Source organism: Bactrocera dorsalis, chromosome 3 (assembly GCF_023373825.1).
Source record: "Bactrocera dorsalis isolate Fly_Bdor chromosome 3, ASM2337382v1, whole genome shotgun sequence".
NCBI classification, from domain to species: domain Eukaryota; kingdom Metazoa; phylum Arthropoda; class Insecta; order Diptera; family Tephritidae; genus Bactrocera; species Bactrocera dorsalis.
Genome location: NC_064305.1, coordinates 22,055,807 through 22,068,268, shown reverse-complemented (window position 1 = coordinate 22,068,268; position 12,462 = coordinate 22,055,807). Strand labels below are relative to the sequence as shown.

At 30.3% G+C, this 12,462-nt stretch overlaps 1 protein-coding gene across 50 annotated transcripts in view; it reads right to left on the bottom strand.

Annotated features, from left to right (window-relative positions):
- The window catches only part of LOC105224521 (Down syndrome cell adhesion molecule-like protein Dscam2), a 158,160-nt gene that overhangs the window by 21,525 nt on the left and 124,173 nt on the right, over positions 1 to 12,462 (bottom strand). For 47 of the 50 annotated variants that reach the window (XM_049453268.1, XM_049453276.1, XM_049453280.1 and 44 more), the window contains 7 exons: positions 9,086 to 9,205; positions 7,803 to 9,029; positions 7,516 to 7,671; positions 6,770 to 7,453; positions 6,606 to 6,714; positions 6,363 to 6,539; positions 6,111 to 6,277 (listed from right to left, as the gene is read on the bottom strand). In XM_049453268.1, the coding sequence (XP_049309225.1) occupies positions 6,111 to 6,277; positions 6,363 to 6,539; positions 6,606 to 6,714; positions 6,770 to 7,453; positions 7,516 to 7,671; positions 7,803 to 9,029; positions 9,086 to 9,205 (2,640 nt within the window). Of the gene's footprint in view, positions 1 to 3; positions 172 to 6,110; positions 6,278 to 6,362; positions 6,540 to 6,605; positions 6,715 to 6,769; positions 7,454 to 7,515; positions 7,672 to 7,802; positions 9,030 to 9,085; positions 9,206 to 12,462 lie in introns of all 50 variants that reach the window. The other 3 variants (XM_049453288.1, XM_049453289.1, XM_049453290.1) reach the window with 1 other exon arrangement.

Genomic DNA, 12,462 nt, shown 5'->3' with positions numbered 1-12,462 from the left:
TACCTTTGTGATGATTGCCTTTGCTACGTAGAACACAAATAACAATTATCGCTATGATAATAACGAGTAGAGCAGCTACCACCGGTACAACTAAATTTAAGTTGGAAAGTATGATGCGTATCGTATCCTCGGCGGTTAGTTCGGGTAAGTCACGCGAAGGGGCAATTGTTCCTGTAACAACCAAAGTATGTAGAAGCGCACAAACATACATACACACACACACACACAAAGAGAGAGAAAGATAAAGAGAGAAAAGAGACACAGAGAAAGATAGAAAGCCCAAATTTTGCCATTACTCGGTTAAAACGTCAATGCAATGTAGAGTATTTCGTTTTTCGAAATTATACTTATTTTTTCCAAACATTACTTTGTTTTCTTGGTCTAACTTATTTTTGTATACAAAAGTTGAATTCGAAATTTTTGCTTGTGTATGTATAAGTAAAAAAAAGTTTAATTAATAAGAGTAAAGAGTTTAAAACGTGTAACGCAGATTTCGTAGAAAAACATGTTACTTTGGAAACAGTTGGTTTTAATGGCACAACACATACATTTTAATTGCAAATAGTTCGAAGAGCGAAAATCAAGCGTAGTTTGATTAATTGAGTGATTAAACAGCTTCGTCAACACGAAAGAAATTGTGAAGAATTTTAAAACTATTAATTCACTATATTACAGTTTCAAGTAAAGATTAAAGTGAATTTTAATAACAAATTAACATAATTTTTGCAATTTCAATTATTCAGTGTACAGCACAGCAGGTTTAAAAAATATTATATGCAAGTTTCGAACATGAATTTCGAAGTTAATGTAAAACTATATAAACTTAATCGTTTAAAACATTGCGTATGTTTTAAACATAACTTCGAATTTTCGAATATTAACTTCGAAAATTCGAACTTTAATTTCGAATGCGCGAATGCAAGTTCTGCTTGCTTTTAATCGTTTTAAATAGTCAATTTCTTCGAAACACTGCAGTTTCTCTATGATTAAAATTCACTTTATATTTTTGTTAATTCTAGTAAATGCAATAATGTTAAAAAACACTAATTAATTATGGCTAAATGCAATTTGTTTTTGTCCATTTTTTGCTAACTAATGCTAATTGTAATATTCATTAAGTATTTGATTAAAACTATCCAAACGTAAGCAAATAACAGCCGTAACTTTAAGTTATGCAAGTAAATTTAATTTGAAACTCCGCAAACTCGAACAACATTCCTTAATTAAAAGTTATAAATATTTTGCTTTATACATATACATTGTATGAATGTATGTATGTAGATTATGATTAATATTTATTTAACTTATTATTTAAATAACGGTTTAATTGATATTTGTCGATAAATATGTTTTTGATGCGTGGTAATTCTTATGTATGTATGTATGTGTGTAATTAATGCATGAATATTTCACAAATGACAATGTGTACATATGTTATGTATATATAGAAATATATATAAATGCATTAACATTTATACATACCCATATATATATTTATGTATGTGTGTTATGTCAAACTAAATAGTAATCGAATTATAATCGAATTCAAATTTGTTACAAATCGAGATAAAAAGACTCAAATTGAAAAACGAAATAAACTCAGAGAGACGTAGTGAACTCCTTTCCTTTGTTCTTTATAAAAATGTATTCATTTTTTCAGTTATGCAAATTTTTTTAGTGAAAGAATCTTGACACTCATTTGTGTGTGTGTAGGAAATGGAGGTTGAAGCAGCGCTTTGGTTGTTGCAGGTAAAAACAATCCCTTCGTTTACAGTTTTTGTTTTCATAAATTAATATATTTTTCGAATATTAAATCATGTTCTAAGTATTCTTGGAACCCCAATACAAATAAGGTTTAAGCTGTTCTAGATGAAAAGCTATAAGATTAGTGTTGATGTTCTGCCTCTAGCTGTGTTCTAGAATGCATAGCGATTTTATGTTCAATAAAATATAAGGATGCATAAATTTAAATGAAAAAAAGTAAATAAAATAGTTATCAAGCTCAAATAGAAAGCATGTGTTGTTGTTATTATTATTATTTTGCTTTGGTTTGATAAATTTTAAAATTAGGAATCTCCTTTAAGCTAAGAAGAGAAGACTTTTTATAAAGGCTCTGAAAATACGTTAAATGTTGCTTCTTTCGTTTTCAACATACAGGGTTGTATTACATATTAGGTTGAGTGGAGAATTCAGCCTCTACAGATTTCAGTTATATTAGTCCTTAGTCAGAAGAGTTATACAAATGATGGCCAAATCCACTAAGGCTAAGTACAGCGTACGACAACTGATATAAAAACCTAAACTTGTTGAGAATATATGTTTTAAGGTTTTCTTCGGTTATGTCAACAATTTTAACTGATTTTAACAAAATGCATTACTCACTGCAGACAGTGAGGAGGAAATATCTTTTGAAAACCATAGCTGAAACATTTTTACACAGATATTTACTTTGGACCGGCAGCATGTAGTTTTAGTATCAAAATGTATGTATAAAGTCTCCAAAATGGTTGAAGAGCATTTAGCGGAAAAGATTGCATTTCAGATCAGACTAAATGTAAAATTTAGACTACGCCAAGTAAGGATATACACATAGTGACCATTGTATAAAAGCTGAAATGACAAACCAACAAGTGTGAATTATTTATTGCGCTGATTTTTAGTAAGCTTTCGGAGCATATACATTATCTAAGCAATTCGTCTTTGCATGACATATAGTATATTATATTATCGTACGTCAGCCTTTCTGGGAATTGTTTGTTATGCTTTTGACGGGTTTTTGCTTTCGAAATGTTTAAAGATCTTTACCATTAAGTTATTGTTCATTTAGGAACAGAGCATTGGAACAGTTATACAATGAGTTTTCATGCAAACCTATTTACAATATTCAAGGCGTTAAGTTTCTGTGGATGAGTTTCATCGCGCTTTCGAAGATGAAAAGTTATAAAAGGAATGACAGTGGAGTAAGTTGGCCTGTTCCAATACCAGTCATATTTATGTAACCGGTAAGCAACCGGATTTATAACCGGTTTTATAACTGGTTTAGAAAACTATGTAAATAGAAATGATAAGATCTAAATTGCTAGAGGAATCAAATAGGAATCAGAAAGAAAAGAGTTGACCCACTTACATTCACTGCGGTTTCTTAATTTGACTGGGTATAAGCTACATAAAAATGCAAGCGGTGCAAAGACGTCAACTCTAAACACATTTTCCTAAAACTATACATAGTTTTATACAAAAAAAAAAATTGGATGTTCTTTTTACTTACAATTTATTTAGAAAACTCAAAAATTTGTTAGACACCAAATTTTTATGCATTTCATGTCACAACACACACATCTTTCACTTTGTAAATAAAAAAATAAAAATATTTTTCTATTAAAAATTAATGAGGCTCAAGATTACTATGAGAAAAAAATTAAAAATTAAATCAAAAAAGCATTTCAACACAAAATCAGCATGAAAGACAATGCCATTTTTGTTTGTAGACGTTTTCGAACTACACAAATGCTAGACCAGATAGATACGTTACGTTTAAATACTTTTCTAACATGATAAACTTTCATTTGGTGTAATGGTGGCAGTGGTTGTGGATTTCTATAAAACAAAAACAAAACTTATTTTCAAAAATTTTTCTTTAAATTTACAAGTTTAACGTGAATTTGGGTGATTGGTGAGTTGGGGATAAAAACAAATTGCATTTACGCAATAAAAATTATATATACCATATTTACGAGTACGAGCAATATGCGTTCAAACGCCATATTTTCAGTTTTTTTCTACATTGCATTACTAGTTTGTACAAAAACAATAATCGAAATAAATAAATAGAAACAAGTATATAAGCATTGGCACGAAAAAATGCTGAATAAAAATTAAATTACACTTTATGCAAAAATAAGTATAAAAAACTAAAATCCTTCAGCATTAAATGTTTGCATAAATAAATAATTTTTTCGCAAAACAAAAGTTTATAAAAAACAGATAAACAGCTTTTGATTTATTTTACAAAAACTAAAATTTTGTATAATTTTTAAGTGCTTTAAGGTTATAATTTTTTACATGGCAAAATAAAGAAAATAAGTCGTTTGCATAAAAAGCAAAAATTTACTAAATTCAACTTTGCATTTCTTTGTGGTGAATTATCTTGGGTTCAATTATTTAACATTTTGGCATTTTTTTTAATCTTGCATTGGCAGACGAGTTGCAAAAACAAAGCATTCAGGTGCTTTCATCAGCTAGCAATATTTGTTTTACTACAATTTATATCCACAACAAACTCTTTTTTTTTGTTATTTGCATTAGTGGTGAAAATGCTGCAGGAGTTCAAGTTTTAATATAAAATTTAAATCTTAAATTAAATTTAGTTGTGCTTGCGTATTGCAAATATAATATTTTTTTATATTAATTTTTAAATTTATATTTTTTTAATTGTAAAACTTTTAATTTATTTTATTATTATTTTTTATTAAAATATATTTTTGATGTTGCAATATTAATTATAAATTTTTAAAAACTTTTTTTAATTTTTAAATTTTTTTCAACAATAATTAAATATTATTTTAATTTAAATTTATATATATATTTTTAAATTAAAATAAAATATTAATTTAATATTAACTTTTTTATATTTTTAAAATTTATATTCAATAATTTTAAAAATGTTTAAAATATTTAAATATTGTTATCATTTTATTTTATAATTTTTTGTAATTAAAATTTAGTTTTCTTATTGAAATAATATTAATTTTATAATATTTTTAACAAATCAATTTTTTATTATAAAAATTTTAATTATATTTATATATTATTTTCATTGCATGTTATTTTATTTTTTAATTAAAATTTAATTTTTGATGTTGCAGTAATATTAATATTTGAAATATTTTATATTTTTTTTAAATTAAAATTTAATGTTTGATGTTGCACTAATATTAATTTAAAAATACTCAAAAAATATATATTTTTTCATTTTAAAAGGTTAGGTTAGGTTAGATGGCTGATCAAAGAAAATTTTAAAAACTTTAACAGTAATTAATTATTATTTTGATTTTATTTTTTTAATTAAAATTTATTTTGCAAAATTAATTTTTAATATTTCTAAAATTTATATTTTTCCAATTTTAAAAAGTGTTATAATATTTAAATATTATTTTCATTTGATTTTATTATATTTTTTTAATTTAAATTTATTTTTGACGCTGCAAAAGCTCTAGATAAATTAGCGTAATGTGAACTCTTAATAAATTATATTTTCTGTTAATTTTATATTATAAATTTTTATTCATATTTTGAATAAATCAGATGTGCTTCTATTTTTTAAGATATTTACAATTAATTTTTTTATTTCTTGGTGAGCTTTTTCGTTCATTTTTTGACAAGTTTAAATTTTGTTTGTATGCATTTTATATGTCCTGATTAAATTTTTTTAATAAAAGTTTGTTTTCAATTTGGTAAAAAAATTTAATGTTAATTTTCAAATAGTAAATTTAAAAGGTTTTTTAAATTTATCAAATTTCCATATGAAATGAAATTAATTTTATTTTAAAAAATAAAAATAAAAAGTATTAATTTTTGTTTTTTGAAATTCGCATGACTTGTTTTAAATTTCATAATCAATATTTTTTCACTTAATAAAGCGGATATTTTTATGTTTAATAGACAATTTAAAAAGGTAAATACATTTCAGGTATTATTTGTTTGAATTGAAATACAAAATACTCAAAAATATTTATTTTTAAATTGAAATTTTTGAATTTTAATTTCCTTTTATCAATTTTTATTCAGCTCAGCACATATTTTTTTTCTATGCATTTTTAATACTTTTTTGAATCTTTAAATATTTTTAACTAAATAAAACTATTTAGGTCTGCAGCATTTTTCCACTCTCTACTGTAGTTCTATTTTATATATGTATGTACAAAAGCAATGCGAAAACTCTTACGACTTTTCGACAAACACATGTACATTGGACACATACATACATATGTATCCATGCATTTACATATGTGCGCTCGTAAAGGCAATCATTAACTATGTAAATATATGTATGTATGTATTTGAATATACAAATATATACAAATGCAAATTGGAAAACAGAAAGTAAATACCTCCAGTCACTGTCAAAGTGGCAAAATCATATTCGGCAACCGTGAAACCGGCAGAATTATGTGCGGTAATACGGAGATTGTACCAGGTAGCGGGCTCTAGATCCAAGACAACGTAGTTATTATCGGGTTTGACATTATTCGAAATTTGATTCCATTCAGCATGTTCGCTAGAAAGAGAATTTTCAGTTACAGTAGACGAACAAATTTTGAAAAAAATTAAAAAAAAAATAATTATGTTGCAGTTACACCAACCGCTTTTTGTTTTCTACAACAAAGTGAGACATGGGGCAGCCGCCATCTTTCCAGGCCTTGAAGTGCAGTGAAACCGAGTTTGATGAAACCTCAATGAAACGTTGTTTCTCTGGCAGTTTGGGTTTATAGCCTTTGGTGCGCGTGTTCAGAATGTCCGAAGCTTCACCAGCGCCGATGCTAAAAGTGGATTCGTAAAAGCGATTAAGAGCTAACATTATAAATTGTTTATTCCACAATACGCACTTATTGAAACCGGTAGCATAGACTTGATAGCGTGAGCCGCAAAGCAGATTTTCGATAGTGAATTTTTGTGCGTCCACAGAGACCTCAGCAGTTTCCCATTCGCCGAATTCTGTCAAAAAAAAAATTAATATGCATAACATACAAAAAAACGCATGCGAGCTCACCTGGCTTGTAGTGCAGTGTGTAACCATGTAGTGGCGCGGTGTCTCCCTCATGTGGCTTCACTTTAACAGTCAAGGAATCGGTTGTGGTGGCCGAAAGTGATACCTGTGGTGATTGTGGTGGCGCGAGCACAATGAGTTTATGTGTAATGGAATCCTTGGCAATCGAGTTCTCAGCATGACACGAATATTCACCGGCATCTTGACGATTGACCGTTTTAATTAACAATGTGCCATCAGCCATGACGCGCATACGATCGTTGCTGGTAAATTCAACACCCTTAACCTTCCATGTGATCTCGGGTTGTGGTGAACCAACAGCTAAGCATGGCATTTTGGCGTCTTCCTTGAATGTTGCAGTAAAAGTATCATCGAATGAGGCGATCTTAGCGGGCACTTGGTCGCTGGGCATCGCTACAATGCTCTTAGATTGTTGTCCTTCGCCAATGTTGGTACTAGCGGTGACCCAGAATTCGTATGGCTTATTCTTTTCCAAATCGACTGCTTCAAAACTCATTTGATGTTGTGGTATTTTCTGGCTCTTGGGTTCACCCTCGGCGCCTTCGACTTTCGAGTAGACAGTGTATTGTTGAATGATGCCATTGGGTTGTGCTGGTGGACGCCATGAGACGAGTATGGCAGCGTGGCCTTTAACCAAAGCCTTTACATCGGTGGGTGCTTCGGGAACTGCAATGCGAGAGAGAACATGTTTACTAGTCTTAAAACGTATAATTTTTGGATTAGCTCACCATCAGGTTCAGTTTGACAGTGGATGGGTGCGCTGCGTACGCCATCGCCGCCAGCGGTGGTGGCGAGCACTTGCATCGTGTAGTTGGTGAATTTCTTGAGGCCATGTAAAACGGTGTCGGAGGAAGCAGTCTTTTTGTAGTGACGTTTGGTATCATCTTTGGCGAGAGAGCACAATTGTTTAGCAAAATAATAAAAAGTAATAATTCATTCAAATAATTTTGTTGTGAAACAAATATATTTAAAATCTAAATATAATTTCACATTTTGATCATGCCTGGATACTCACCATACCACTCATCGCTAGGCGCATACACCACCTTGTAGGTCTTGATCACACCATTGGCCGATTCGAGTGGTGGGCTCACCCAGCTGACGCGTATTGTTTGCGAGGTCAATGTGGTGCAGGCAGTGTCGCTTGGTGGTTGACTTGGTGTGCCCTCAGCGGTAAATTGTTTCTCCTCATCGCTCAAGGGACCAGCGCCGATCTTATTGAAAGCTTGTATCACGACAGAGTACTGGGTATAAACACGCAAGTTGTTCAATTCCAAGCTATGTTCTTTGCCTTCTTCAGTCAAAAAGTTAACAGTCTCGAAAACGTATGAAGAATTGGTGTTCGATAGTTTATAGCCAACATAATAACCCAAAATTTCACCATTCCATTCAGATCGTGCTGGTGGTTTCCAGGTAACGCGCAGTGTGGTCTGATTCACTGGTTCAACTTTAATATTTTGTGGCTTGCCAGATGGTGCCTCCTCGGCGGTAATGATTGTCACAGCTTCCGATGATTGCGATGTACCAATAGCATTTTCGGCCACGATGCGTATATTGTAGGTTGTAGCGGGACTTAGTTTCTGTACTTGCGCTTCAGTTGTATGTCCGGGTACCATAACACGATCTACTTCGTCCCAAGATGCGCGTGAGCGTTTGAATTCGATAATATAACGAATAAGTGGTGAATTGCCATCGTAGGGTTGCGCCCAGCTCAATTGTACGGAGCGGCCAGATTTGTCTAAAACCTTCAAAGCGTAAGGCATCTCGGGTACTTCCTGTATAATCATATTAATGCTAGCATCATCTGAGCCAAATGCATTGGTGGCCAAGCAAGTGAAGAGCGCAGAATCTGAGCGTTCGGTACGTTTAATTGACAAGCTAGACATCACACCGGTGGAGAGTATTTCCTCACGAATTGTATAACGGTTATCATTCTTGGGGTCCAAACGCACATTATTCATGTTCCACAAGATGCCAATGGGTTTTTCGCCTTTAGCTTCGCATTGCAAGACCGCTGGTTCGCCACGACGTGCTGTTTGATTGCGCAATTTCTCGGTAAATTCTGGTGGTGCCTGTACGCTAATCATAATGACGGCCGAAAGCCCAGAGCCAATACCATTAATAGCCTCGCAGAGATAATAACCTTCATTTGTCTTCTGGATGTTGTCAATATGTAGTGTGCCTTCTTCTACGCGTATATTGTCGTTCTTCTTCAAGTCCTTATATTCACCGGGTGTATCACCTGAGATTATTTATGCGTTAATTTTTATAATTTTTCGCACATCTGCATTTACTCACCAACAGCTTTCTTCCATGTCACTTGTGGTTTAGGGAAGCCGTCAGCTTTGCATTCAACTTTAGCGTCGGAGCCTTGTGCGAAAGCCTTGTCGGTGGGTTCGAGTATCCATCTTGGTGGTACTGTTGTGTTTCAAACAAATCAAGCGGTAGTTGCGAATTCGAAGAATTGGTAAAGAAAAAATATGTTAGCATATTTCATTGTGTTTCTTAATTAATCAGTAACATTTAGAGAGCATGCGGCAGTGTTTGAAAATTCTGAACAGACGGACGGAGGACAAAGCTGAAGCGAAGTGGTAATTTTATAATAGTTGGACTTTATTTAATATTATTAATTTTTTTACAAGTTAAAATTTATATATTTATCTTAATTGAAATACAATACAAATACAAAGACTGAATTTGTATTAAATTATTTTTATTTGAATTTTTAAATTGTATTTACCATTTCACATCAGTTTGCTGTACTTACGAAAATTTTGATGTTGTTTTTAAGTTTTTAAAAATTATTATATGAAACTTTGCCTAATGTTAGTTTAAAAAATTTTAAAATTTTTCGCCTCACAATGTCTACTATTTAGATATATTTCATATTTAACAAATCCATATTAAATTTGAATTAGTTTTATTCATAACATCACTAACCGTTGAACTCGAATTGATTTTTTTCATAACATGACTAACCGTTGACACAATAAACGCAATCGTGCGCACTCTATGTAATGAGAAACGTTGTGTATCGATTTTCGATATTTTTAACTACCTGCCATCAACTTTCATGAAAATAGAATTAAGTTTTCGTTATTTTAATTATACTAATGGTTATATCTCCTTTTCACTGAAGTTTATGTATAAAATATTTGGCTATTTCATTATTTATTTGAATTGATTTATTTTAACTTCTGGTGATAATAAAAAAGGAAGTTTAGAAAAGTGACTCCTATTAAAACTAAATCAAAATTTTATTTATATTATATTATATTTTTAACATCTCTTAACTCGTGTTGTACAATTTAGTTTATGAACATTTCTATCTCTCAAGCTGAAAGCCACCTTTTGACTAATAACCGGTTAAGTAGCCAACAGCGCTACCAGAGATTGAAGTTAAAGTTTCTTTTAGTTTCTTAAAATCCTAATAATAATAACTTTAACCGAAACTCATCTTTCATTCCCACACACTGTAAATGTAGTTTCCGCGTTAATGTTCTTAATGTATTAAAGTTTTGATAACTGTGACCTGATAGCTGTTGCCGATACATTTTGAAAAATATGTTAACTAATTTCGTTACGTGGAAGTCTCATCTAACATAATATTGCTACAACACAATGTTTGCAAAATGAAAACAGATTTTTTAGTTTAGGCAGTTGGTAATTGCTGTTTTAGCAGAAGAGAAGAGGGCCATGATTATTTTTCTGTTATGTTGACAATATTACTTGCAAACTCTACACTTTAATAGGCCACAATTGTCAAAGTCAAATATGTGATCTCTGAACAGCTATTGAAAAAGCTATTTGTTTTCTTACTATATTCTCATAACACCCTGCATTTGCATAGTCTTAAGAAAAATTTTAAATTTTTAAAATTTTCAAAAAGTGTAAAATTGTTGTTTAAAAAAAAAAAACAACAACATCAAAATCTTCTGTAAATACTTCAGCTTAAAACCTAAGTAAATTAAAACATTATTTTACAACTACAACCAAAGAAAGCAACAAGCTACATACATTTTTACAAACAGAAGGCAAAAAGGGCAAACAAGTTATTGTGGGATTAATTGAAATGAATAATTTAAAAAAACTGAATTTAAATGTCAATAGAAAGCATGCGTAAAACGAATTGTGAAGTGATGCTGGACAATTAACGGATTACTTATTTAAAATAATCGATAACAATTGTTTATTTGAAGTAAAATGTAATGTTTTTATAGATTTTTTGATTTTCTTTTTTCTTTTTAATTAATTTTTTAGATTTATAAGTTTATTTTTCTTTAATATTTTTTTTTCTACATTCTTTCCAGCATCATTTAACATTTTGTTCGTTTATATACCCAAATTATGCGTGTAATGGAAATGAAAGTTAATTAAAGATGGGATATTCAAGGGTGCGGATATGGTGGTAGCTGAATGAGTTGGTTAGGAATTTGCGAGAGTGGAAGCGACCGAGTTTGTGATCAGAATGAGCGCGTATCGGGAGTTGAAGCTGTTCTGTTGTGTAGCATAAATTTTGTACACAGCTGTTAATAAAATATTATGCTCTTGACCGGTTTGAATACAAATTGTTGGGCCAGTCGCACATAGCAAATCAAACAAATAAATTTGCAACAACATTGTATATGCGGACAGTGAAGCAATACCGTTATTAACAGCTTCACATACTTTACAGACATGTCAATTTTTGTTGGATACACAGCGCTGTACAGAAATGTTAAATTACTTACAGTATTTGTTTGTTAACAGTGCTTGGCTGGTGTTAATGTTAGTAACAGTATTGATATTAGTATTTATTTACGTGTACATATGTACATATGTATTATAAGTAATCTATTTAATGCAAAATTTTTGCTAAAAGTGTTAACTGTGTTTTTGTTGTAACAACTGTTAGTAAGCGAGGAGTATAGAGGAGCGTTTGAAAGTAGAAAAATGATGCTGCATATTCTTGCTGTTTTGAAAAAAAAAATTATATAGTTTTGCTTGCGGCGCACATTTACAAAATTCGTACGTTTTTTTGTTTCGAATAAAAAATAATTTTTAATAATTGCATACTCATGTAAAATTAACTGTTAGTATGCAAAAATGCAATTCAAAAGAAAGATAAAAATTAAATTAAAAAATAATTTCAAAAAAATTAAAAAAAAAATTATCAATATAAAAATTCGTTAATTAAAAAATTGAAATATTCTTAATTAAAAACATTAAAACAAAAAATTAAAATACAAAAAAATAAAAATAAATAAAATTAAAACATATATAACATAAAATATCAAAAAATTAAAAAAAAACACGCTGAAGCAATTTTGTTATTTTTATAATTTTTTTTTACATTTTCCATACCCATTCTTGCACATTGTTTAAGCAATTTTTTTATTTATCATTTATTGCAATGCAAATGTTTTTTTGTTCAATTGTGCTCGCACATATTTGGTGTTGGTGTAGCGTTCGCTTATTTGAAAGTGCCTTTGTGCGCCTAAATGTATGTTTAGTGCCTGTTTGTGTGTGTGTGTGTGTTTGTTGCTATGTATGTGAATGCGCTGAATGTGCACTGTGTTTATGCAATGTATTATGTGTTTGTGCTTCTTGTGATATTATTTGTTGCTGCTGTTGCGAATTCGAGCTGTTTTGCCATTTCATTTTGTTTCTTTGCATTAAATTAGTTGCTGATTAAA